The sequence below is a fragment of the Serinus canaria genome, chromosome 1 (genome assembly GCF_022539315.1).
Source record: "Serinus canaria isolate serCan28SL12 chromosome 1, serCan2020, whole genome shotgun sequence".
NCBI lineage: Eukaryota > Metazoa > Chordata > Aves > Passeriformes > Fringillidae > Serinus > Serinus canaria.
This window is the reverse complement of record NC_066313.1, coordinates 24,507,991-24,535,639: the sequence shown is the minus strand read 5'-3', so window position 1 is coordinate 24,535,639 and position 27,649 is coordinate 24,507,991. Positions and strand designations below refer to the sequence as shown.

Below are 27,649 nucleotides of genomic sequence, written 5' to 3'. Positions count from 1 at the left end.
ACTTTGATGAATACAGATGGAGAAGCATAAGTGCTCACCCAGCTGTGTAACATGACATTGGTGATGTGGAGATAACATATCCCTGGCTGAGATGGGCTTTCAGGTAAGGACACACCTGTATCCTCTGTGTTGGTCTGTCGTGCTGGACAAGGCAGCTTTGCCCTTGGCTGTGCTAATTGTCAGGAAGGGTAACGAGCAAAGTAAAGTTCCCTGTCCAGGTACTAATCTACAGTGGCTTAGTTGAACAACCTAATTAAGGAATTTCTTCAGTCTGATCAGGAAGATGACCAAAGACATTTCAAAAAGCATCAGGCACTACTTTTTTTAGAGCTATTGTTGATAGCAATGATTTCCTTACCCCACTTTATTCCAGCTGAAGGCTTTGGGGCTGTTTTAGGCAGAAGTTAATTTTATTTCCAAATCTTCTGAGGTAAATTTCTGCATAAATAAATAACTGAATAAGCAAATAACTGAAAGTTAGGCAGCCTCAGCTGCCTGGCCTGGAGGACTATTGAATGCCACCCCAACTGCATCCTCCCAGAGATACATACAGAGATAGCTTCTGACCCTGAATTACTTGCCTCCAGGATCAAGCTGGCTTATTGTCTGAGAAGCAGATCCTCAGTGTCTCACAAATATGTGCCTGAGTTTGTCAACCCAATCAATTTTTCAAGATTGAAAACTGCAATGCCAATAGCCATCTCCTGGCTTCCAGCCCACACTTCATCTTTCCATCCCAGTATCAGATTTATCTTATTTTATCTTACAATTCTCAGATTGTAAGATAAAACATTTTCATTCAAATGGGCCCATTCCTTCTTTGCCAAGTCCTATGGAAATTTTGAAATTACTTGCAATATAAAGCAGGCACCAGTATTACAGCCTTAGAGTTAAACAAAAGTTTGGTCAAGATTTGCAGATCTGATTTTATTTTGTGTATTTGCAGAGCTGTTAAACAACTTCCTCGTGTTTAACAATTCTGCAAATGAACAAAACTGGCATTTTTTAGAAAAGAAATGTCTTAATGAAATTGAAAATTCTGTTTCCTGAGCAGTATTTTTTCCTGAATTCTCAGATTTAGTAATTCCTAGCTTTTTTTTTTTTTATTATAGCAGCACCCCATGGTAATTCCTTATGCAAACAGCAAAAACCACTCAAGTTACTCTGTGCTTAAAATGCTTTTACTAGTAAAGCTATTTTGGTATAAATGGTTTTCTTTTTATTGCTTGTGAACTTAATTACAGAGTAATTACAGTTATATTAATTCAGAAACATAATGCCACTTATTTTGCTTCCCAGTGGGGGTGATTATCATGGCAATGGGAGCGATACTGCAAAGACTTTCAAATCACTTTAGATTTCTTTTAACAGTCCCTTACAGCACACAGTCATGAAGCACAGTGTAATTTGCTTGAGAATGTCAGGGATAGTGAAAGCAAACAAACTTGATTTTATGCACAAATTCTTTTAATTAAAAAGAAAATTTTAAAAATGTGCTGTCTGCACATTCAAAATGCTGAAATTGCCTGACTCAGCTGAAAGTGTTGAATTCTCACACACAAAGCAACAGCAGGCAGAGGCATATAAGCACTGCAAATACCCAATGGTCAGGCGGAAATCTGATCATAGGAAAATTCACTCAGCCTGTGAAATAGGCTTCCTTGATACTGGAAACAATGCAGTTGGGATAGCAGCACCAGACCTTGGGGAAAGCCAGGTGTGAGCTAAGCAAAGGCTGACTATTGATAACCTCTTCCTGTGGCCTTTGCCTTCAAAGAAGGGCATGGAATACACGCAGAGCTTAGGTCAGTGTTCATTAAGTTCTGGACCCCCTCCTACTGCTGGAATACTTGGTCTCAGAGCTCCTGTATTTTTTGTCATTTGTCTGTGAAGTGAAAACCATGGCTCTGTGCTAAGCATGCAGACTCCTGTGTATTGTTCCCAGGATCGACAGAGGAACCAGGATTAGTTCTCATCTCAAAGCAAGCTGACCTCCCTGCTTTCAGGAGTGTGTCCCAGCAATGACAGAGCAGGGAGTAAACGTCAAAGATGTTTTGGCAACTGAGGAAGGGAAAACATGGGCAAGTCTGTGTGGGTACTCTGTCAGGAAAGGAGGAAAAACAGCCATCTGAGCCTTTTTTGAGTACTTTATGGATCTTCCGCCTAGTATGCCTGCATAAGTGTGCATAAGGAAGAATGCATCCTTACCATGTATCACCAAGTAGAAGAGCCTAGGTGAGGGCACCAGCCTCCAGGTTGAAGTTTTCTCTCAGTTTCTCTGCCCTGTGAAGCCCTAATCATCTTCTACAACATGGAGCAGCTCAGTAGGAAGAACACAGGCCTGCCTTAAGTGCATGTGTGTGACCTCCTGTCATTCCTTCAGCCCTAAAATAACCTGTTTCAAAGTGAAATGATCTGCTCCAGATTTCTCTCTCCTAATCTCAAAGATTTCATCACCTACAGGGAAGCTGTATTGTGCAAGCATCCTCCCAGCAACAAGGTTCAAACCAAAGCCTCTGACATCTTGGGAGGACATTTTACCTGACAAGAGGACGAGTCAGCAGCAGAGAACACGTGCTCCTGCCATCAGAGTGCTGCAGGAAGATGGCCATGTAACATTTCTGGCATAAACACTGTGACTTGGAGCCTTTACAGGGGAGGGAGCTCCCTTCGACACTTGTCAGAGATTGAGAAGGGAAAAGGTAACCAAGGGACAGATGTGTCCATGTCACTGAGCAGAGGGAATTTATGGGATGGGCCTGTCTCCATTTGTAAGTCAGTTACACGTCATGGCATTCCAGTGCAGCTAAAGAGAAAGGATCAGTATTATTCTGTTTTTGTAAGAACTGAATGAGACAGCATTGCTCAGCTCAAGATGCAGTGTCATTCCAGTTCATGCTGCAGCCTTCAGCGATGAGTCAAAGGAGTTTACAGTAACTCCTAGATGGAGGGGGGAAAAAAATCCCTCAGAGGTGGGATAACTTCAGTGTTTACTTGGGTAGGACCTCTGCTTAGAGATATCCATGGCTGCCAATTTATTTTTCTGACTGTGTTGTGTGAAGTGCAAAGCTGAGGTCTCTCAGAGGGGTGGTGAATAGTCCAACACAGCTGCTCGTCAGTGAGTGTGGGGGCCAAGTGTACTGGGAGAAATCTGAGAGATAAACCTGTGGTGAGAGCCTCCCTCACAGCACTGTGCTGTGCTGGTGTTCCCCAGGACAGACAGACAAGCTGCTGGGAGCTGAGCATGCTTTGGGGCTGTAAGGTCTGCATCTGGAATCTTCTCAGCCAGGGTAATGCACTGGGAGTGGGATGCAGGCGAAGGAGGTTGAAGTATCCACTCACAGCAACTCACTGCCATGAGAGGAAAGCTGACTCACAGCTGCCTCTGGAACATTTGTCAGAGCAGTTTTTCAGTAGCTGCTGAGTACTTACGTTTTCCAAACTGTAGTGGTTTTCCCTTTCTTCCTCAAAAACACTCAGTAGTGTCAAGAGGCCAGTCATCCATTCATGAAAGGGAATCTAAGTGTGTTTAAGTTTTGTGAATGGGCTGCTGAGCAGCTGGTGTCAAAGAAAACCCCTGGAAGTCAGAGTTGGTTTCTGTTCTATTTTGTTTCCTTCACTCACCTCCCCCAGAGATCAACCTCACCTTGGGTGGAACAGGAGAGCATGGCCAGACTTAGCCTTGAGCCCACCCCTCAAAAGGAGATATTGCCAGGTGTCCCTCGGAGAGAACAGGGGTCATTTCTGGGAGCACGAGGGTGGGTCAAACACCAGGCTCCAGGGAGTGTTAGGAGCCGGAGCTGTCCCTGCCCATGGCAGAGGGGTTGGAACTGACCCAAACTATTCTGTGATCATTTTCTGTGGCAGCAGAGCTGTGTGCCCCCTGCTGAAATTCGTTCTTCACCTAATCTGTGTGGCTCCCATCCACACTAAACTGATTTACTTTCAGGTTTTCAGTTATCAGAGCTGAACCTCCCTGAGGTAAGGGCAACACGACAACTTCTGTGGCCAGCACTTCCTGGAGCCGCGCCCCACAAACCTCCTTCGCTGGCACTCCAAGCCATGCGTGGCATCCGACGCCGCACAGGGCGCACGGGAGGCTCTTCCCCACTGTACCGGAGTTCCCAAAAGAAGCGGCCTCGGGGCCCTCCCAGCGGAAGCTGCTCTCGGCAGTGCGGAGGGCCGGGCTGAGGCGGGACGGGACGCTGCTGCTGGCGGGTTCTGCTTTCTGCCGGGGCAGTGACCCTGTGGGCACCCATGTGGCTGCTGACCTCGCTCCTGTGCCTTTCGCCCCTCCTGGGTAAGCTGTGAGAGCGCGGTGGGGACCCTTCCAGACTCCTTTACTTTCCTTCCTCCCTCTCTCTCTCTCTCCCTGTCTCCCTCTGTCCCTGTCTCCGTGCCGCCCGGAGCAGGGGGAGCGGGGCACCCTCGGCCGCCGCTCCCCGGGCATTCGGACGGGCGTGTTCCGGGGCCGGGCCGGGCGCGGCAGGGGTTTGGGAGAGCCGGGAGCCCCGAGGTGCCCGGGGAGCTGCCCCCGGCGCCCCCAGCCCCTCATGACCCCTGTGGCAGTGGCTCCTGGCGGGGCGTCCCCGGCCGCTCCTGCCCTGCCCAGGGCGGCGGGCGCAACCCGGCGGCTGCTTCCGTCGGGCTCCTAAAACCAGAACTGCGCATGGGCCTGTGGATCGGCCATCCGCACGTTCAGGAAGTCCCCTCCCTAGTGTCGGCAGGTTCCTGTGCCCCGTTTGTTTCAAACTTGTATTAACGGGAAGCTTGGGGTGGTAATGTGTGTGATTTTTGTGGTATAAGTAAATGAGTACCATTAACTGTTGCTGAAATACTGATCAAAGACCTTCTTAATCCAAATGCCACCGCTGTGCCTTAGGAGTATAGTCCTTACCCACATAGCCCTTGCCCTGGGCTGTGAACATGAGGAGGATAAACAAAATCTGTTCATTTTTTAAATTAAAGATGGATGTACAAACTTCCTTGTTGTCATCAGAGTGAGCTGCTATTGCTAGATGGGCCAAAAAGCATGATTTAATCTATGAAGACCTTATCATTCCTCTAGTCCAAGGGATTTCTTCTGAATTTGGGTTTTGGTTTTTTAGTTTTTTGGTGTTTGGTTTTGGGTTGTTTTTTTTTTGTTGGTTTTTTTTTTCTTTGGGAGTTTCATGAATGTGCCTAAAATAGGAGCTAATATATCCCCCTGTTTAAAAAGCAGCTTCTCTGCTAGTGAGTTCAGAGCACCTCCCTGTGATTTCCTCCTCATACTATTCCTGAGGTCTTCAATTTGCTTTATTTAATTGATATGGAGAGATCCTGTTCTGTAAGAAAGCATTGGGGGTCCAGGTGTGCAGGGAGGACCAGGGGAGAAGTGGGGACACTGCACATTGCGTGAGCCTGCCCATGTTAAGCCTTGGCTGCAATTTCTTATCTCACCTGCAGCATTTTTGCTGAGTTCTAAGTGAGTGTGACTAAGGCATGATTAACTGAGTATCTTCTTGTAACTTTCTCAGTGAGTCGAGGCACTTTGTTACCTTGCATTATGTAAATTGGCGTGCTGCTGCTGCTCTGAGCTCAGTCCGCTTGCTATAGGTATGCCTAGACAAAAAAAGATTCCAGGTTCCGAAGAACTTCCAGTTGAAATGAAGAGGTGATGGTGCTTGGACAGCTAGAGAGTGTAATTGTGGCTGCAAGTATCATAATATCCTCCTTTAATGAAACACTTAGGTAGTTCTGTTGTCTTCTCTGTAAAACTTTGATTCTAACGTGGTTGATTAGGGCGGGAGATTGGGAATGCAAACACTTTACTGTTGTTCACTGAACTAAATAGCCACGGTTTCACACCCTGTTCTTGCTTGTATGCTTGCATTATTGCTGTTATGTATGTGTTGACTATATGTAAATATTTCATGGTAATGTTAACAAGGTAAAATAACCCATCCTCTCTCCATGTGCAAATCAAGGCCATGAATCTAGTGCATGAACTTAATCATCAGCAGTTCAACTTAGCCTGCAAGTTTCTAGCCTTGCAAACACCTGTTCTAAACACCAAGATGCTGTTGGTAGATCCTCATCCTTTGTCATCCTTCCCCTCCAGAATCCTTTCTCCATCCAAATTCAAAGCACTGCACTTATCCCAGTCACATTGCTGAATGTCTGGAGTAGGGAAGAAGATGTCCTTCTTCATTCCCCTGGGGAAGCCAGAAGTTGCAGTGTAGCTTTGGTGTCTTCAGAATTCCTGCTCACCACATAGGGATTCCTGCTTTTCACAATGCCAGGCTAAGTCAGTTTTTTATCTGATGAAACCTCAGACTTGTCAATTACAGCACAAAACCGCACCTCAAGGCTATGGACCAAGAGCATGCTCATTCGGTTGTTGGAAGTTCAAGACAAAACTCTGTTCAGATTTGGGATCTTGGATATTGTCTGTGGGTGGAAAGAACATCAATGTGGTATCTGTGGCCTAGTTTGGTGAAGGAACCCACAGAGTCTCGGGACTTCTGCTGGTCAGAGTGACCCTGAGACACGTACAAGCCTCTTTTTTCCCAGCCTGGCAGCCGAAGAAGGAGTCAGGATTTTCTTGTTCTCAAGGTTGTTCATTGTTTCTTATCTATAACATTCTTTCTCTGACCCACTGAGGTCTGTCTGGCAGGCCAGGTTGAGGCACACTGCCCGTCCTTGCGGCAGTGTTATCTTTTTATACTAAAAACTACGTGTACACTATTTACAATAACTTCCCAATACCTATCACCTATGTTAGACAGTGAGCTTCTACTCTAAACCAATCCAAAAGTGCCAGCATCACCCAGAACATGGAGGCTAGGAAGAAGAAAGAAGAAGGACAGGGCATGCCCAAAGTCCTCCATCTTGGGACCCTGAGCCCCCATTCTAAAACCCCAAAAATCTATTTTTCACCCTGTGATAAATTCACTATCATTCTACTTAAACTTCCTTGACTTGTAATTCTTCATATACGGTTGGTAATTGTTTTTTCCAAGGGCTAAATCAAAGGCACAGGGGTCTTGGGCTCTATGCCAAGGTCTCTGAGCCCCCCGGGCAGGGGCTCGAGTCCTCCAGGGCAGACAGAGGTTCCAACAACAGAGAGATCTTTTTGTTCTCCCTGTGGAGAAGGTGAATAAATAATATCATGCCAAGAGGGGGATCACAGTGCAAGCCACACTTGTGAGGATGTTCTGTTGCACTGCAGATGGCAACCAAACTTGCTTTAGCTGCATTAAGATCCTGCCCCAAAAGCAGAGGGGATATGGGACGTTAGCTGGATATGTGAACTAGCGCATCTAGAAGCATTCTGCATCTGATGAGTAGTAAGGCTCATCTGAAAGCCACACAACTCTTTCAGTGTTCAGAGCATCAACTCTTTTTTAATGCAGTATTAGTTCTTGCCTTCTAGTTCTTGCATATTTAGATGTATTCTCTAATGTCATTTTCATTGTATGTTTGCATTAATCGTTGCTTTGTTTCTCAGTTTAACTTCTTTATAAAAATTGGGTTAAACTGAGAAAACCTGATTCACCTAAAAGCAGAAGTTACCATCTCCAGTACTGAGCATTGACTAACAACCTGAGAGCTGATAATGATTTTTCTTTCAGACTTCTTCTGAGTGACCAGCATAGAAACTAAACTTCCCTCAATGTGGATTTTTGTGTCTGTGTCATTAGACAGTTCAACAAGCTTGGGCTTGCTTTTTTTAAATATTATTATTTTTAAATTTCCTGTCTTTTTTTTTTTCTCTGTATATGCTCCTTTCTTCATTTTTAAAAATCAGAAAAGCACTAGGGTTGCTCAATGTTTCTTCTGTGTCTCTCCACTCCGTGAGAGGTGTCGTAGGAAATACACTGCAAGGCATTGCAATGAATGTGGGAAAATCTGGACTCCTAACAAATTCAAGTTGTTTGTGGAATATGGTTATTTTGTGTGCTGCTAATAAAAATGTCAATCACAATATTAAATAGTATAAATGGAAAGATCAGTTATCAGCACTGTGAAGCTGACACCTACTTGTGTTGTTCTGTCCCCTTACTCTTGACTCTTCCTGAATAAACAGAGGAATTATAATCAGTTATAAATTCCACACACAGAGGGGAAAAAAAGTCAAACTAAACCTTTGCCCTCTGCTTAAAAACTATTGACAAGAGCTGAGGTTGTTAAGTCATATCAAAACCAAAATGAAACTACATTTTTGCCTTTGCTATTTAACACTACAGGATGAACAGAGTGAAAATTTTTTCAGATAGTTTCTTGCCTTAATGGTCTTAGACTTTAGAAAGCCAAGATCATCTCTGGATTGCATACACTGACTCCTGTGATCCTGGCTGTGTTAAAGGTGTTCATTAAAAATGGGTGTAGGTTTGTTTGTTTTTTTTCTTACTGGTCCTCCTATCTGTTTTCAGCCTCAGGAGAGCCTTTTGGCCATGTGTGACAGTGTGGCAGTGGGCTGGCTGGGTGATACAGGGCTTGTAAGAGACAGAGGTTGTAATCTGTAGTCTTTTTCAGCTGGTGTTGCCACAGGCTGGGAACAGTTCCTGTCTATGGCATCAGTTTGTGCCATCCTTTATAAGTAGAACTGCAAAGATGATCTGGCAGAAAATGAACCTGATTGAAGGAAAGAGTTACCAAGACAGATTATTTTCCCAGTGCCATTGAGCACAGACCCTACATGAAGGTGTGCTTGTACAGCACAGGAAGTGCTGCTGTCTGGATGCTGGGAATAAAATCCAGAGGATTTGGAATCATAGAATGGTTTGGGTTGTAGGAGACCTTAATGATCATCCAGTTCCAACCCTCTGCCATGGGCAGGGACACCTTCCACTAAACCAGATTGCTCAGAGTGCCATCCAGACTGGCCTTGAACACTGCCAGGGTTGGGGCATCCATTCTCTGGGAAATCTAGTCCAGTGTCTCTGGACTGTTTTCAAACAGCTGCCTTTTTTATAGTTCAAGGCAGGCTTAAATGCAAGTCAGTTCTGTCCCTAAGCAAAGCCTAGAGACTGTAAATAATCAATAATCTGCAGGACTCAATAATCCTTCATAATAGTTTACCAGTGCTAAAAGTGGTGATTCCCAGTCCTCTCCCTCCCTGGCCTGTTCCAGTGCCCAGCCACCCTCTGGGTGAAGAACCTTTTTCTAATATCCCACCTAAACCTCCCCTGACACAGCTTCAGGCCATTCTCTTGGGTCCTGTCACTGGTCAGCACAAAGAGATCAGTGCCTGCCCCACCTCTGCTCTCACTCTTGCTCTTCCGCATTTCGCTCACATTCCATGCGCGAGCACTGGTGTTCCACAGTGAGTCGCATCCGGGAATTGCAGTCCTTCTCTGGGTATTTTTGTTGTTTCTTTAGCTGGAGTGGGGATGTGTGTGAAGTACAATCTGTCAGCAGATTGTACTCTCTGCATGCCCATTCCGCTGCAGGAACAAGCAGACAAAGAAAGGCAGAAGGAGGAATTGGTAAGTCATCCCCATGCTTTTGGTCACCAGCATAGTTTAAAAATGACTGGGCAGCCTCTACATGGGAATGCTGCCTGTTGTTGGGCCCTTGCTGAGGGATATGACTGAAGGTATGGATTTTGTGGTAGGGAGGGACCCAGGCCTGTTGGTAGGTGCCACCCTTGGGTCTGCCTTTGCTGATGTGTAGAGCTCTGTAGATACAGCCCCATATTGTCCAGGAGAACAACACACACCTCTCTGAACGTGCTGCAGTGTGCAGGAGAACACCTCTGATTTGGATGTTACGTGTAGGATTTACATTCATTCCTGCACAAATCTGATTTTGTCTTGCAAGAGCCTGGGCTGCTGCTACAGCTTATGGTCATCTGTGCTCTCTCTCTCCTGGCTGTAGCTTTTGTCTGTGCTTTTATACCATGGCTCCAAGTGCTTTCTTTCTGGAGTTTGGGAAGTGGGTTGTGTTTGTGTCCTGTGGGGGAATTCAGAGGACTGTGGTTGGTGAATATTCTCCTAGTCCTTCTGGACTGAACATTTATTTCAGGGTTTTCTGCACCTGGTGGTTTTCAGGGTTAGGAGGGAGCGTAATTGTCTGTGGTTACAGTTGCTGGGGGAATTCAAAATTCTAAAAAAACTGAAGAGAGGGGGTAGTTGGGAAGTTACAACAGTTAAAAGAAAAATCTACTCTTTAGAAAGTCCTACTCCTGAAGCAAATATTTCCTTGCCATAAACTACTTAGTAAAGACTTTTCCACCCATTTTCAGTTGGTGGAATGTTAGTGTCTTAACGGTAATAGGAGAACTTAGCTGCCGCCTGTATAGACCTAATATATACCTGTATGCATATCAAATAGGAATTTGAGACCAAAAATATTAATGATAGCATTAAAAATAAAAAGGGCTTAGCTTACAGGTGTTCTCCAAAATAACTAGGCTTTACGTCAGCTCCAAGAAAAATAGTGAAGCAAGTCAAACCAGGTAGGCAAATACAGTAATGAAGCATTTATTGCTGGTAAATGGAGTTTTAAGTTCTACTTTTAGTCTGAACTAAATCTTTCAGCATTTTAGCAGCCTTTAGCCTGCTAAAATGCTGAAAGAGTCAGAACTAGTCTGGGGAGTATTAAAACTCGAGTACAGCACTTGGATGTGTGAGTCTGGCTGCTAGAGAAGGCGAGAGCAGAAGATGATGTAGACAAGGTGAGATGGTGGGTTTGCAGAAAAGTCTTTGCCCACACAGTGTTCGCTCCTCTTTATCTGTGCCACTTTGAGCATGTGATTTGACTGGAAGGAAGGAACACAAAGACTTGGCATAAGAAGGAATTTGGAGTGGGTTTTAGGAGACACAGGAGCCAGCAGTCTGATGGTTTCTGCGGAGGCTACTGGAGGCCTTAGCACAGCACATATTGTTGTGTGAAATTTATCTCAGAATAATAGGCTACAACAAGAAGAGAAGAAGAAGGCAGAGAAATGAAAGAAAAGGCAGTTCTAGCCTTCCTAAAAGAGTATGTGAGAGAGTGTTTGATTGTCACTTCTCCCTCTTTGCTCACCACTGTGGAATAGGAAATATGTTTCCATTTAAAATGAAGTAGAAAAGATGGGGAAGGGTTTCTCAGGAATTCAGAAAACATGATGACACATGCTTTCCCAGAAGCTCAAAGATGTGTTGTTATGAGCTTATGCAATATTTCTGTATGATTTCTTTGAAAAAAGGAAGCTGATGGCACTGAGTGGGAGACTTCTTCACATTTTCACTAGAACAGTGAAACACAGAAATAAACCCAGAGACTGGAGTTCTAAGGTGGGAGGAGATGACTGTTATCCTTGAGGAATAATTTTTTTCTTGTCCTCCTGCTGGGAGCCCTGAATGCCCTTGGGAGGAGCTCATCAGCTCCTTGCTGCCAAGCCTTTGTTCCACCAGCCAACAAGAAGAGAGTGTGCTGAAGGCAGCAGTGCCCCCCTGTGCCATGCAGAACCTGTGGAGAGAAAATGTGGGGGTTTTTCAGCTCTGCTTTCCTTCAGTCTCACTCCTGGGCTTGAAGAAGCAACAACTTTTCTCTCATAACTCCAGCCTAGCACTTATGACTTACTGAAAGAGAGTAAGGACATAGAGCATTTACCTGGATCAACACCCAGATGCAGGAAGTTTCTAGTGGTTGGCTGAGCAGTGGTGGCTGTCCTTGCTTGTGTTCTCAGGGCCCAGCAAACAGCTGCTGTCCTTTCTGGAGGCTCTTGTCAAGAGCCACTCTGGCTTGGCTTATGCTGATGACAAGCCACCACAGCCTGGTTGTGTCTGTGTGCCAAAGCTACCTAGAGGCAGAATTTCACAGTGGGAAGAGCAGGGAAGTTTTCTCTATACTAGGAATACCATAGGTTCTTAGGCAGCGAGGGATGACTTCTTGAGGAATATGCACTCCTGGAAATTGTCTTTATGAAACAAAGGTCTCTAGCAAGACTCCAGGCTTTGTCAGATCAAAACGGTGTTCCACCCTACCCGGCTTCTTGCAATCTTGTGGTCTCCAGACACAAAGGCTGGAGTTCCTGAGTTCTTTTTTCTTCTGGAAATCATTAATTGAGATAGGTGGAAAGAGATGCTCAAGTAAAATGTTTAAATCTGCCTGAACAGGGTAGAATACAAAGAAAGCAGATAGGTTGTGTTGACAAGATGTGGGTATTGATAGCTTACCTTGGTTACTTCTACAATCCCTGTGCCTGGAAAAGGTGAGCATGTAGGTGCAAACAAGTTGGAAGTCCAGTGGCAAGAGAAGAGTGCTTCCATGGGTAAATTGCAAACAAATTGGATGTTCCATACAAAGTAAGGCATGGAGGAGACATGTGTGTGCAGTTCTCTAGCCAAGCACACGGAAGTGTGTTTGTATTGCTCGTGCTCGTTGTGCTGTCAGAGAAAGTCTGTGTTTCTATGGTGGGGCAGAAGGGCTGACAGGCACTGTCCTTTGCCAGTGGGAAAGGAAGGCCTAGCTGACGTTCTGTCCGCCAGGAATTGGTGTGGCCTTAAACTGATGCCATTTAGGAATAAATAAAAAAAGATAAAACCCAGAATACTAGCTGTCACTTGGAACCAGTTGGCTTGAGGAGTAGACATCTGAAATATTTGTTTCACCATGGATAGCAACTGTTTAAAGGGAAGTTTTACATGGTGCAGATTGGGAATCCGGCCTTAGTGTGAGACCTCATTTGTGTCTTAACCATGCCCTTCCTTCAACACAGAATTAAAAAGTTACCAGCTACTGCGGACCAAAATTGACTCCTAAATGCAACTGTAACTAGAATTCAATACCAAAGTGGTTTTGTCTATTCCTGTCTGCCACTGCAGAGATCTTGCAATTGTTCTAGAGCCATTTGCAGCTATTTAGGAGTGGGAGGTGATTGCTGAAGACTGAAGCAGAGACACAGAGATGCTGATGGTTAAAAGGTGTGGTTCCTTCCCCACAGAAGGATTTTTTTCTGTTAGATCAGTATGAGGGGTTTTTTTTCCGCACAAATGTAGCTGTTTCCAATGAAAATTAGGGGGAAATCTCTTATCTCTCTTCTGTTGCGGTTTATTTATTTATATTGAATGCCTGGGCATTTTTAGCAGAATGTAATTGATTCAAAGCTGAGATCAGTGGAGGTTTCTGAACAGCTTCATTCTTGCTGACAACTCTGCAAGATCTCAGAGGATGGGATGCTGTTTCACACATACTGGCTGTGAAATAAACTTGCTTAAGTGACATTTCAAGGGAAATCCCTAATACCCTCATGACTTCAGAGCAGGTGCTTTGAACTCAGTAACAGTTTTGCATCAGAAGTGGGCTTTTTACTAACTGTGAATATTTTCATACTGGAAAAACTGCAGTTTATTGGATCAGCAGGAAATTCAGTGTGGGTGCTCTGCAACAAGATCCTAAAACAGCTTTTGGTGGTGACAATTCTTCATATAATATTTTTCACCAGATCATGGGCAGGAAGCCTAATTCAAGTGAACAGAGGGAAAGTACTGAGGATAGAGGGGCTTAGGATAGGGAAGATCACTGAGGGCAATTATTCTGCCTGGGACCAGAATGTGGAAACTGGATTTCTTTGCTGTGCCTGTCATACAATTGTGCTGACAGCCTGGGTTTGGGTAATTCTTAACTGATGTGTACCTTAGTTTGCAACTTTGTGATGTGTTTCTAACCTAAATTTGAATGTATCTGATATTGAATAGGGCATTAGTCAAGCAGTGTTTTAGAAAACAACTGTTGAAGTAACTTTTTCTTTTTTCCCCCCTATAGCACATGGCTACTATAAGGAAATAGTTGGCATTGTGGGAGAAAATTTTACTTTTCCAGTACAAATAGACCAAAAAATAGTGGAAGGTGTCTGGAAGAAAAACAAGGATAAAGTGGTTGAATGGGATGATCAAACCAAACCAACATATTTTGATCATCTCGGCAACAGGACTGTACTTACGGAGAATGGATCCTTGACTATAGTGAACTTGGAGAAGGATGATGCTGGCCCATATGAGTTAGGGTACTGGGATTCTGTGGAAGAACGCTGCTTAGACTTCGTACTTGTTGTGTTAGGTAAGTACTGGAAGAACTGCATAAAGAATGTAAACCACTATTCGCTTGAAAATGTCCAAAAAGGGCTTTGTATATTTGCCAGGAAAGCAAACATAAGCAGAGGGGGCTGTTCTTTGTCTCTATTTTTAAGTTGCTTAGCGACTTTGAATAAATTTTCAAAGGTGGCATCTCATTTGTGTGCCCATCATTACTCACCTTGGGATGACTTCTAGAACATGTATAGATGGCACACTGCACTTTCAGGTGGACAATGAAACTTTTTGAGCAAGCTGACCAGGTAATTCAAGGCATTATGTATCTATTGAAGATATTCCTGCAGGCTTATTACACATGCTTGAACATCTGTGGCATCATCCTGTGCAGATCTACTTAGCCTCACTAGTAGTCTTTGGGAAATATGTGACCAGTGTGTCTATCAGTCCTGTGGATGGTGAACCACGAGGACTCTTGGACTAGGAATGGGAGAACCCCAGACAGGCCGTTTACAGGTCACTTTCAGAAACACATTTCTCTCTCAGGCATGTGTGCACATACCCCCACACTTTTTTCTATGCACTCTCCTGCGGCTTTTGTTGCTCCAGCCCTTGTCCTGTGCTGAAATTCTATATAGTTTATAAAGTAATAACTAACATAATTAGAATGTTTTAGAAACTAGTAAAAGGAATTTAGAAACGAAAGTAATACAGAATGTTTTCTCTCCTTCTAGATTCCCTTCCAAAACCTGAAATAAATTGCAACACCAGTGATGGTGAACTTGTATTAAACTGTACAGCAAATTTCCAGGGGTCTCTGAATTACACTTGGAAGCTCAGTAACAATCCACACAGTTATCGGAACCAGGAGCTTTCCATCCCTTTGAAGAATGTTGATATTACCACCAGCGCTACATGTATCATTAAATTTTCACAAACAGAAAGGAGCTCCGAAATCTCTTTGATTCAATGCCTTCCAGAAGGAAAAGGTAATAAATGTGTCATGTTGCAAACACGGGTCTGAGAGGTTTGTTTGGGAAGCAGCATGGCCTTTGTAAGGTTTTTCCTGACTTCCCAGGAAGTCGAATTTAAAGAATAAAAAAGCACCAGAAGTGATTTGTCGGCTAAAAGTGTGTATAAAGTTTGTGAAAAGTATGAGGATGACAGTTTGATCCCCCTGGAAAGATACTTTTTGCAGGGATCTCCACAGAATAAAACCTTTAACTGTGACTTGATTGTGTAATAATAAAGATTAGAAGGTCTTAGCAGATCTCTTCTGAACCTTCTGGTCTTATGTAACTAATGCTAGGAACTTGTCCTCTTTGTACTGCTCTCCATCGATTGGAGTGAAACTATTCAGCCATTTCAAATGAGTCATCTAGCAGCCATAAGATAAAATAATTTCTCATATAGCATGTGCATGGGTCAATGAGCATAGTTCTTTCCTCCGTCATGGAGAGGTATGAGATAGAAAAGAGAATTTTCCTCCTGTTGCTAATTGCTTTGGGACAGCCTTCAACTAAGGCTTGAATTTTTAGGGTTTCTTTAAATACAAAGTGAGAAAATGTTTGGAGCCATCTGGTTTATAGGGTGCCTAAGGTGCCTAACTGACAAAAGTTTTCATTTCTGTGCAAAAGTAATTGTCATGGTTTACTAGTACAGAATTCTTCCTTTACTGGAGAAACTTGTTAGATGTGAGGCATGTGGTGCACTGACCTTGGCTGGCTGCCAGGTGCTCTTCAGGCTGATCTGTCACTCCCCCTCTGTGGGGCAGGAAGGAGAGCATATGATAGAAGCCTCATAGGTTGAGGCAAGGATGTAGAGAGGTCATTTGGCCATTACTGTCACAGGGAAAACAGACTCTGCTTTGGGAAAATGAGTTTAATTTATTGCCAGTCAAAATCAGAACAAGATAATGAGAAACAAGAGCAAATCTAAAACACCTCCCTGAAACCCCTCCTTTCTTCCTAGACTCAACTTTGCTCCCAATATCATTACCTGAGCAGGTGTCCCTGAGCAGCACAGGGGGATGGGGAATGGGGCTTGAGTCAGCTTAGTATACCTTGTCCTTCCTCCTCAGGGGCAGGCCTCCTCACACTCTCCCCTGAACCAGTGTGGGCTCCCTCCCACAGGAGACAGTCTCCATTAACTTCTCCAACATGAGTTCTTCCCACAGTTCTTCATGAACTGCTCCAGTGTGGCTTCCTCACAGGGTCACAAGTCCTGCCAGCAAAGCTGCTCCAGGGTGGGCTCCTCTCTCCATGGGGCCACAGGTCCTGCCAGGAGGCTGCTGCAGTGTGGGCTTCCCATGGGGTCACAGCCTCCTCTGGGTACCACCTGTTCTGATGTGGGGACCTCCATGGGCTGTAGGGGAATCCCTGCTCCAGCACCTGCATCTCCTTCTGCACTTAACTTGGTGTCTGTTGGGCAGATGCCCTCACATATTGTCACTCCCCTCTCCCCCTTGCTGTTGTCCAACAGTTTTTCCCTTTTCTTAAAAGTGTTATCCCAAAGACACAGTCAGTGATGGGCTCTGCCTTGGCCAGCAGCAGATCCAGCTTGGCATTAGCTCTATCTGACATGGGAGAAGCTTCTGGCATCTTCTCACAGAAACCATCAAAACCTTGCAATGCAAACCCAATACAAGATATTTGCTGAAATTTCATTTGTTTGAAATCTGGCTCACCCTTTCATAGGCCAAGAGCTGGAATAGCCATTGCCTTTCAAGTGGTGATGGGCCCTCACTGAAATGAGGTACTTAACATGTAACTATCCTGCAGATGGCTCAGGGTTTTGCTAATAACTGACTCTGGTGCATTAATTTATTGAGGTTACTTCTTAAGAAATAAAACTATAAAGCTATAAAACATATTTGGGGTTGTAGCTCTACTGAACTAGCATATCATACATTTACTTTCTAACTAACCAGTATGATTTCTTTTTTTTAAATTTTTTTTTAAAAGGAGACAGTTCTCACAAACGACATAGAAATATTCTTATATGGGCTGGCCTCCTTACTGCATCTATTGTCCTAGTGGTAATCCTAGAATTCCTGCACAGGAAAGGTATGCATAACACTTCCTAACTGAGCTTTATGTGCTTCCAGATTATACTCATCTAAGGTTCTGTAGAATGTATGAAAATTTCTGACCATCAAGTGTTTTATAAAATCAGTAGAAGAAACAAGTCCAATTTAGGCAAAAATGAATAGATTTGAAGGAAATTATGTACTGGACTTTCTTGCATTCTGATACTGGGCTCTGAATCCTAGGAAACACTGCAATTTGTATTTGCATAGGTCTTCTTCAGACTGGGTGTTTGATTTACAGTGTGTTTTTACTTACCAAGTATTTGTAGCCTCTCCTGTCCTTACCTGAGTGTGTTTTCACAGCCTTTTTTGAGAGCATTTTAAAGCTGCCGTCAAGATCCCATTTACTGTTGGGACAGGCTTGTACCAGATCTGAATATCATATGTTGAGTCCAATCTGACAACTCAGTGTGATCAACTGATAAATGGGAATTTCTGTGCCTCCTGACAGCTTGTGTTGCCATAATCTTGGAGCTCTGTATTTGTTTTTGGATCCATCCCTACACTGAATTTAAGTATTTTTTTGTAAATCTGACAGTTTAATCAGATATAGTAATTATAGGCTATCACTCTGTATCTTTTTCTGCCATGTTTTTGGATTTCTGTGTTAAATTGTCTTCTGACTTGAAAAAGAGGGGCACTCCATCTTTTTTCCTTGTGTTGGAGAGAGTCCCAAACAGGAATATATTTCTTCATTCTATGCGTGCTCTGCATGGAAGATTCATGTTGACTTCCAGAAGGGGCCACCACTTGGAGGTGGCTGCAGGGTGAAGAGGCATCTCCCATCTGGGAAGGACTAATTGATAATATTCTGATCAGGTCATAAATAGATATATATTGCATGTGGACCTTTGCTTTCCTGTTCATTGTCCATTTAGTTTCTGTTGGCATGGAATCATAAAATAAACTAGGTGGGAAGATATCTCTGGAAGTTTCATCCAAGTTGCTGCTTAAAGGATGATCGACTTCAAAGCTAGATCAGGTTGCTTAAGGCCTTGTCCAGTCAAACTTTGAAGAGTTCCAAGGGTGGGAATTTTTCAGCCTCTTTCAGCACATGCTGAAGTGCTGATTCACTCTTGTAGGGAAGGATATTGTCCTTATTTCTGTTAGGGATAGCCCTTTGGCAACTGGTAGCCATTGCCTCCTGGTTTTTCTTGAGAGGGGTTTCCTTTGTTTTCTGTAGTTAGTTGTAGACTGCAGTGAGCCATCATCCTCTTATCCTTCTTGAAGCTGAACAAGCCCAGTTCTCTCAGCACCTTCTTGCACAGCTCCTGCCCCTAGACATCTTGATGGACATTTGCTGGACTAACTTCAGAAACATGGTGTTTCCACATTAATTGGGCTACTGAAACTAGAGAGAATATTCCACATGTGGTGTCCCAAATATCAAATAGAGTGGAGGAATTATTTGTGTTGACAGGCTGACTGCACTTCTGCTAACACAGCCCGGTATTTGGAAGCCTTGTATGGCAAGGGCACATTTTTCTGTGTAATGTTGAGCTTGTTCATGCTTTCAGGTCCTTTCCCGCAGAGCTGTTTCCTAGCAGCTGTTTCCTCCTAGCTCTTCCTAGGCAGAGCCCAGCCCCTGGTGGTCCATGGGCTGACTTAAGAGATTCAGGACTTCATTTGCCTTTGAATAGCACACCTTTTCTGCCAGCATGTTTCTCCAGGTTGTTGAAGTCTGTTTGAGTGGTAAGCCTGCTTTCCAGCATGTCCCCTACTCTCCCCAGTTTGATGTCATCTGCAAACATTCTGAAAGTGCCTTCTGCGTCCTTGTTCATGTTGGTGGTTTTAAACAGCACTGCTCTTGGAGTTAACACACAAAGAATGTCACTTAAAACTGACCATCAGTTAGAATCAAAACAATTCAGTTAATTCTCTTGAAACAATAAGGGTTTGAACGTGCAAGAAAATAAACCTGTTATACCTTGGTAGGATAAGCATTGCACAGGTATAATCAAACAGCAGAAGCTTGCTGGTTTAAGTACAAGACATATAATCAGAAATTGTTAAGCTCCACCATAGATTTGATTAGATATGTTCTGACTTGCTGTCACAGGAGACCCATTCTGTTGATGTCTCACTGACTGTCTTTCCCTCAAAACACTATTTCATTTTTTATTCTTCCTCCAAGTCAAGTATTCAGTTTCATGTTTTCAGTGAAGTGTATTATTTTTTAGTTTGGGGGTTGGAGAGGGGAATGGAATGGATGGAGGCTGTCAACAAGCTTCCAAAGGAGCAAGACATTGTAATTTCTCCAAATATTCTATTTGTGTGCAGGTATAATTAAACTTGGAACAAGAAGAAAGACTGCTCAGAATAAGAGTCCAGTGAATGGCTCAGGTAAGATAGTGTCACAAATGTGTGGAAATCAGACTGGTGCTTGGTCTGGGCTTGTCAGTTGCATGTGGACCCAGTGTAATCTTTCATTGGAGAGGTAAAGGAGTAAGTTTTCTTTGAGCGAAGTTATTTGTTTCCAGGTCACTAATACATACTTTCTAAAACAAATAAATTTCTTTATAGGAGAGCATGAGCAACTTTACTCTGGGAACAGCCAACAACAATCTAACTCAGATGGAGGTAAGAAACCTGTATTAGGGTATTAATGTTTCTAAACATTAACATCTTCTGGTTGGAGCAGGGAGTCTGATTTGCTCTTTCCTTTTTTGCCGGGTCTGAGCTTTTGAATTGGTTTTCAAAGTGTACACATGCAGAGTCAAAATCTCACTTGAGGTCCAATATTGGATGATTATAGGGACCTGCACCTAGTGAATGTGTTAGTGGGGCTGGCAAAGTTACTGACAGTGAATGGCCTGAGATTTTCCTGGTCAGCATCTGTCTTTGGAGGTGAATTACCTTTCTAACAACAGAGAATTGGAGCTGACCTCAGGTTGAGGGCTGGAAAAGTGAACACTGTAGGGCAATCTGTCATGCCTCTCTTCCTGTCCAGATCTCTGCCTGGTCTACTGCTGTCCATTCTAATTTGCATTGAGCTTTTTTTTTTTATTTTGGGGCGGGGGGGGGGGGGGTTGTTTGGTTGGTTGTGGATTTTTTGTTTTGTTTCTTTTCTTAGTGGTTTGTTGGAGTGTTTTGGGATTTTTTTAGTTCCTTAATTTGCAGCAAGATTGCGCTGTTCTCTGGCTTCTTGTGTATTGGGGTGTGGAAATCACTTTATACAGTGAGCAGCTAGGGAAGGGGGCAACTCCTTCAGTCCATGCCTCTTTCTTAGGGGTGAATTTGGCTATCATATTCTAGCTTTAACATATAGGAGTTTTGTTGCCAGGACTGTGGTCTGTTTTTAGGAACCAAATGAAATTAGCCCCCAAGGCAGTCAAACAGATGAGGGAAACCAGGGGAAGATTCTTAAGAAATGTTCTGTTCCCAGCCCAAACAGTGTTTCAGTGGAGAATGGCCAGAGCTCCTGCCATCAGTGCCCTCTTGGACTGTTCTGGTGTTGAGCTCACAGTGCCTTCATGTGGTACCTTACATTTGTTAAAGCTGTGGTTGTAGCCCACGGTTCAGAGCCTGCTGAAGTTGAGACTATGGATGAATCTGAAAATGAGAAAATGAGGAGGATGGGTAGGAAAAAAACCCCAATAACCCCCCCCAAAAAACCTCATTTTGGTACTGCACTTAAATTTGCTTTAGAATGTTTCTATTAAAGATTCTTTAATGTCTGCAAAGAGGAAGCGTTTAAAGTTACGGTGTTAGTGCTCACAGATGAAGTAAAAAAAGTAGTTGCAGATTCTCTTCTCAGCCGTCTCTGGCTCTTTTTGGCAGATCTGTGCAGCTTTACCAAAAGATCTACATCGGCAAGACTTTCATAAAGTTGTAGGCATAGATATAAACAATGTTGCTCATGGTCTGGCACCTTGAGTGGTTGCTGGAGGGAAGTTGAAGTTGAAATTAATTGTGAGTCCTTAAAGTGGCATAACATAGTGGTTCTCGGGAGTATCTTTAAAAAGTGTTATAATGAAGTTGTCACTTTAGGGCTGAGTTGTATGTTTTGCAGACTATTGTGCCACCTTCAAAAGGATTTCTGTTTTTTTGCAGCTGCATGTTCACATGCTGTTCATTTTAAGAATGAAGAGCCTGAAGCAGGTAACAAGTGAGATGGAGCCCTAAAACAGAGCAATATGAAGAGGGAAAGTAATTTTGCACATGGCCTTTTGTAGTCCAAGCCATATTAGCATGTCCTGAGTATAGAGTTTGCCATTCCCCTGTTGGCCTTGAAGAACCTGTTGCCTTAGGAACAGTAAATGTTGATGGGTAGATGAACAGAGGAGAAATAAGAAAGATCTGGAAGCTGTGTTTGGTAAACAGCACAGAGCAAACACTTCTTGGGGCTTTACCTCCCCTCTTGATATGATGATAATGGTGCTGCTTTTGCCGTCTGTGGGGAAAACTAAGCATGAAGGAAAGATAAGAGCCTTAGCACACCAGTTTAGAGCTGGGATGCTTACCAGCTTGCGAAATTCATATTTGGGAGATACTTCATCCAGAAATTTGCTTCTCTGAGGTACAAAGCCTGCTGTATCTTCCACTCACTTTATGCTTTAAGAAAGTCTGTTGACTGCATTCATCAGGCAGTTAAGCAAAGCTCCAGTTTTGTTTTCTTAGTCCAGTCAATGTAAATTTCAAGGAAGTTCTGGGACTTGTATTTTTCCTAGAAGATCTTTTAACTCCAAAGGGCTAGTGAAATTGAGCATTATTGTTCAACTTGAGAAGAAAAAAGTCAGTTTTTTCCCCAGTCTTTTGCAATAGTGATTCATTCACTCACTAACTCTTCCATCATTTCCACAAGTGGCTGATAATAAGGGATTGGAGATGGCAAAAGTCTTTCCTATAAAGGAAAAAAAACCCACCAATGATAACAATAAGGAAAAAGAAATTCAAAAAAATTCAGAAACCCCTGGGGTTTGCTGTTTATTCTTCCTGAATGTATTGTAGTGGTTATGGAACAGCTTTCTTTCATCTGAAGAAACGGATTGTGTAGCTGATGGTGAAGGTGTGGTGCACTGCAGGATTGTGTCATCACATGTGTAACTGTTTCCATATACATAGACATGGGTATAGGAAAAGGAGGCTTATTTTTCACCTGAGTTAAAGTAGAAAGGAGGAAAACACACAGTTCAGGCAAGAGAGAAATCAGGTCCGTAGATAAAGGTTGTCCACGAGATGCAGAAAATAAAATCCTTTATTTTGTTGCAGAATAGAATGGGAACATCAGGCGGGGGAGTTAGTGCACCTCTGTGCAGTGCAGCTAGCAGCACCTGGGGAACAGGCAGTCACTGCTCTAGGGGTGGGAAATGGCAGGCATGGCTATGATGTCCTCTGAAATGTGTGTACAGAGCAATTTCAAGCAGTGCTTTTGCTGACAGCACAGCAAAACTTAACGTGCAGAGGGAAGGTGTGCTCTGAGCCCTGGGGAGGGGCAGAAGCCATGGACCATGCTCCTGAGGGACTGCAGTTCCCTGATCTCTTTTTGTCCTCTGATCTCTTTTCAGACAGAGCATTGAATGAGAATGACAGGGCCCTGAAAGGCAAGAAGATAGTTAAGAATGCTGTAAATCAGGAAGGTAAGTGCCTGTTCTATGGTGCAGTCAGTGCTACTGACCCAGCAGGCAAACTGGCCATGATCCCTCCACAGAATCATAGAATCTGGTGAGTTGGAAGGGACACATCAGGATTGACTCCAGCTCCTGCCCTGCCAATGACACCCCAAAAATCACACCATATTCCTGAGAGTGTTGTTCAAATGCTTGTTGAACTCTGTCAGGCTTGGTGCCGTGACCACTTCCCTGGGGAGCCTGTTCCAGTGCCCAACCACCCTCTGGGTGAAAAACCCCTTCTTGATATCTGGCCTAAACTTCCCCTGGCTCAGCTTCATGCTGTTTCCTTGAGTCCTGTCACTGGTCATGAGTGTGAGGAGATCGTACCCGTCTCTTCCCCACACGAGGAAGTTACAGACTGTTGTGAGTTCTCTCTTCAGTCTCCTCCAGGCTGAACAGACCAAGTGACCTCAGCTACTCCTCATAAGGCTTCCCCTCCAGACCCTTCACCATCCTCATGGCTCTTCTCTGGATGCTCTCCAGGAGCCTTTTTATATTGTGTATGCACACAGTAACCATGCAGATGGCTATGATATGAATGAAGGAGGGAGTGCCTGGAGCAGTCTTTGTTCAGTGCGACTTTTGCCTCATGCCACCTAATGGGTGGCACCACAGGCACTGAGTGCTTCCTGTGCTTGTGGAGGGATTGTGAAGACAGTACAGATCAGGAATGGAGGGGAGAAGGGAGGTGTTGGATGGTGATCCCATGGGAGTGAGAGACATGTTGGTCAGGGTTACTATTGTTGCCAAACAAATGGTCCAAATCCCAATCATATTGTTCTTGATCCATCTGGGGCAGAAAGGCAGAGTGTTGTAAGTTCCAGGATTGTCTAAATATCGCCTTTGTCCTTGCAGAAGTGATACAGGATGCAGGAGGTGAAAATGGGGGGTATCTGGACAACTCCACTTAAGGAGGTATGTGAGGGTGAAGCTCTCTGTTTTGGGAGATTGGGCTGACTGACACAGAGGTTGACTGTGAATAATTTATCTTTCATGGGAAAAATAAAATGTCATTTTGTCTGTTATACAGTCCTTACTTAAGTGATGTAACTGTGGGCCTCTTATATTAATTTCTGATTTTTCTATTGTAGGTGAGTGGTCACCAATCGTTTTGTGATTGTCTACCACATCAGTAAAATACTTTGAACATGCACACCCAATTTATGTATATTTATAAGTTATATACAATTATTACCATACTCAAGTATGACATACTTTATAAAACATGCACAAAATAAAAGTTTAAGAATTATAATGATGATATAAATAGTACTTATATCTTTAAAATTTTATTACTGGTGCAAAGATACTTTTTTCCTGCACCACAATGGATTACCTTGTACACACCCACTTTTGGAGTCTGCTGGTGCAGGTAATTCATTTAAACATTCTTAAAATGCACAGCAGCTTGAAAGCAAGTGGCACCTTACTGCTGCAGGGTTTTTTGCTCTGCCAAGTTTGATACTTCTGTTGAATTACCAGCCAAGCAATGGCATCTATAAATTCTGGTATTTGCTGAAGACAATGTTGAAAAGAGGGGTGAAAAAAAATCTCTGAATGTGAACAAACATGGATGAATGGGAGGCTGGGAGGGAGTTAGGACTGAGTATAAAAAGCCTGATTCTGTGATGCAGACAAAACTGCTCATGAACCTGTCATGAAACCAAGAAATGGACTTGGAACAGACTGCATAGCTGCAGAGGAAGGTGTGGTGTCTTGTAATAACTGAGTAAGATCCTGTTAGTTGACTATGAGTAATACTGAAAGCCAAATGAAGAAACTCAGTGAATTATTCCTGGTCCATGTGACGTGCTGCTTTGCTGGGCTAAACAACTGTGCTCCTGCATCACCCTTAAAGGTTTAGCATCTGAAACTGCTCTGTTGTTATGTCGTGCATCTGGTGAGATGCAGCTGTGCTTGCTTCAGTTCGGTTTGCAAACCATGTGAGAACAGAAAATTTTGTGTGTTCTAGGGGTAGGGGTTGGGTATGAAACCTGATGCTTATCCCTGTAGCTGTAAAGTGACAGAACCCTATTTCATATTCAGACCCTCTCACTGCACAGACACGAGGAAATAGCGCGCGCGCGCGCGCGCACACACACACACACACACACACACGCACAAACTGGCTTTTTGGTTGTGTTCTTTAGTATCATCACTAAGATAAAGCAGTAAGTCTACTTGGATTTTAAACACACAAATAATAAAAATACTTCAAGCCTGTCCAGGAACCTTGTGAGAACCAGACTAGGGACAGCTTTCTTTTTGTCATCATCTACAGAGTTGTGTACCATATGTCACTATCCTCTGCTCTCCTACACTGTCTCCTGACATCTTATCCTGGAGTCGTGCTGAGCTAGAGATTAGTGGAAGGGACAGGTAGTGCAATCAAAATGGGAGCAAAGACCCAAGGGCATGGTGTCCTGGCACATCCAGGTGGCTCCCCTTACCGAGCTGCTATGTGTGCAACAAGGTGGAAACAGTGATGTAAGTGGGCCTGTGGGTGCTGCATTGGAAACCAGCCTGGTTAGAAGCTGATGCATGTTTCATGTGGTGAGTTAGGCTGGGCATGTTGTCTTGAACTTCCTGCACTGTGACTTCCCTTGGCCTTCAGTCTCCTTGTTAAATAAGAGCTATATTTTCAATCCTCAAAAGAGAAAACTCCAAAAGCACCTGGGATTATTGTGTGGAAGAAATAGCAGCAGCAACACATGCATGTGTGATTCACAGCTGATACTGAGATCATGGACATAAAACATTTGAATAGAAGTGGTGTCTTAATTGATCCAAAGTCATGGAGTCAGAACAACTTCACAGGTTACCAGCTACTTAGCAGGTGGCTGGCAGTAAGTAGTAAATGTTCTAAATCTGGTCCAGTTGCAGAAGAATATGCTTAATCATAAACAGATAATTTGGGTAAAATGTTTAGAGGCTATCAGCTACCATTGGTCATGTACCTGCTCTGACTGGATTGTTACAAGTCATGGGACAGTGTCTTGGTGCATCTTCACAACACCTCATTAGTATCTAAAGCCTGAAGTATTCTCATGTACCTAGTTCAATTTCTAGAAGAAAAGACAAGTAATTTACCTGTGTGCTTTTCTTATTCTTTTGTTTCAGATCTTAAAGCATAAACAAATAATTGCTTTGTTGCCCAAACAAACATGGAAGAGAAGCAGTAGAATTTTCAGTGATGAAAGAGGTGCTACCTTTTCCCTTCCACAAGAAATGAAGTTGTCAGAGCTTCATCAAGAAGCCCTTTGAAGACAGGCTGAACTGTTTCCAGTGCCTTTTTTTTTTCCTCAGGAAAGACAGCCTCCTTTGCTAGTGTTACTATGTGAAGACAAATAGGCCAAATCATGGACAAAATCTTTTGAATTGTTTTGTATATGCTTTTAACAAACCATATGGTTTGTTATGGTTTGTTACATGGTTGTTTTATGGGGTTTTTTACTAACACACTAAAGCCTCTTTGTAGTTAATATATAGAGATTTACAAGGTTTTATATACTTGCATGAATGTGAACAAATCAAAAACTGATCAGCTTTCACTTTTTTATCAGTACCTTCTTACAGTCAGAAAAAAACCTTCATCCTTCAGCAGGCCCAGATAGGTGGAAGTTAGCATTTTCTAGTCTTGGTTCTAGACAAAGCTATGTCCTATGTTTGCCAGATGCCTGGCAAATGGATCATCATGTGATAAAACTACATTTCAGCTTGTTGTTGCACTGTAACAGAGCTATTATTACCAGCAGGTTTGGGCTTTTCCTAAAGCTTTTTATATTTTTTTAACTTTTAGGACTTTTTAAGCCTTTGTTCTTCATATTTTTTGAAGAATGTCATCTCACTTCTACTCATTCTTAGGAAATAATAGTATGTTTTTAAGTTGCTTGAGACAAACAAAAACTTGAAAACTGAGGTCATGCATATAATGAAATTTAAAAAGAATCAAAAAGAAAACCACCATGCATTAATGTTTTCAGAACACCAAGCTATGGAGTGCTTTTCATTGTGTTTACATGCTGGCTGTTTATGATAGTTGAAAGCCAGTTTAGTTCATTTTGAACATGGTATCTGTAAATAATCATGAAGGTTTGACACTGGTAACCGAAGATCAGAAGACACTGGTAACCTTCAGCTTTCCTCTTGTTTTGACTTTTGCCCTTTCCACTCCCACAATTTCTTCTTCTATTTGCAGCTGTACTGCATGAGTGTACAGCTTGTATACTGTACACTGTGCAAACGTTCAAAAACCACTTTTGGTAGGGCTAGACCTTTTATGTCTACTTCTCTCTGTAAATATTTGTAATTTATTAAAAAAAATATTCAAGATGTAAAAAACTTTGTCTTTTTGTAATATATACATACATCTTTTTATTTAACCTTAAAATTTACTAACTGATCCCAAAAATAATCTTAACCAAAGTGATGTATTTTATACGGGTTTTTTATTTGTTTGTTTGGTTGCTGTGTTTTGGAGGGTCAGTATTCCTGACCCAAGTGTCCTTCTCTGTTCCACTTTCAATAAATTTATCAGGATAATCCTGTCTGCTTCTTAATAACTTTTAAGCAAGTATCCACAAAAAAGATATCCCTTGTTGTGATTATTATGGTAAAAGTAAACCTGTAGCTTGTTGGCCTGCTTGGGCAAAGTCTTATTTTCTGTTATTAAAGTGAGAAATAATAGTAAGAAATTTTTGGTGGAAGTGGCTGAAACTACTTCCAGAAACTATACCAGTTTTTGTCATTCTCTCCATTCATCCCATGCAATTTCATACTAAACAACACAGAAGGGTCTCATATAATGTGGTTTTGAAAATTCTTTGACACCTGGTATAACTGACATTGTTTCAAAAGCAAGAAGCAACAGCCTTCAAAAATAGTAAGCAGTTGTGGTTAATTAACCTCAGTTGCTGGAAGTCTTCAGAATAGTTTGTGGAATTTTGGAG

The 27,649-nt window shown here is 43.0% G+C and overlaps 1 protein-coding gene across 1 annotated transcript; it reads left to right on the top strand.

Annotated features, from left to right (window-relative positions):
* Positions 1-91: 91 nt before the first annotated feature.
* On the top strand, positions 92-27,242 carry LOC103827110 (uncharacterized). The gene is made up of 11 exons (XM_050971844.1): positions 92-103; positions 3,987-4,300; positions 13,901-14,028; positions 14,735-14,989; positions 16,964-17,065; positions 19,369-19,431; positions 19,612-19,668; positions 21,142-21,189; positions 22,596-22,667; positions 23,556-23,615; positions 25,821-27,242. The coding sequence occupies exons 1-10, from the start codon at positions 92-94 to the stop codon at positions 23,609-23,611; spliced, it is 1,107 nt and encodes a 368-aa protein (XP_050827801.1). The 3' UTR covers positions 23,612-23,615; positions 25,821-27,242.
* The last annotated feature ends 407 nt before the right edge of the window (positions 27,243-27,649 follow it).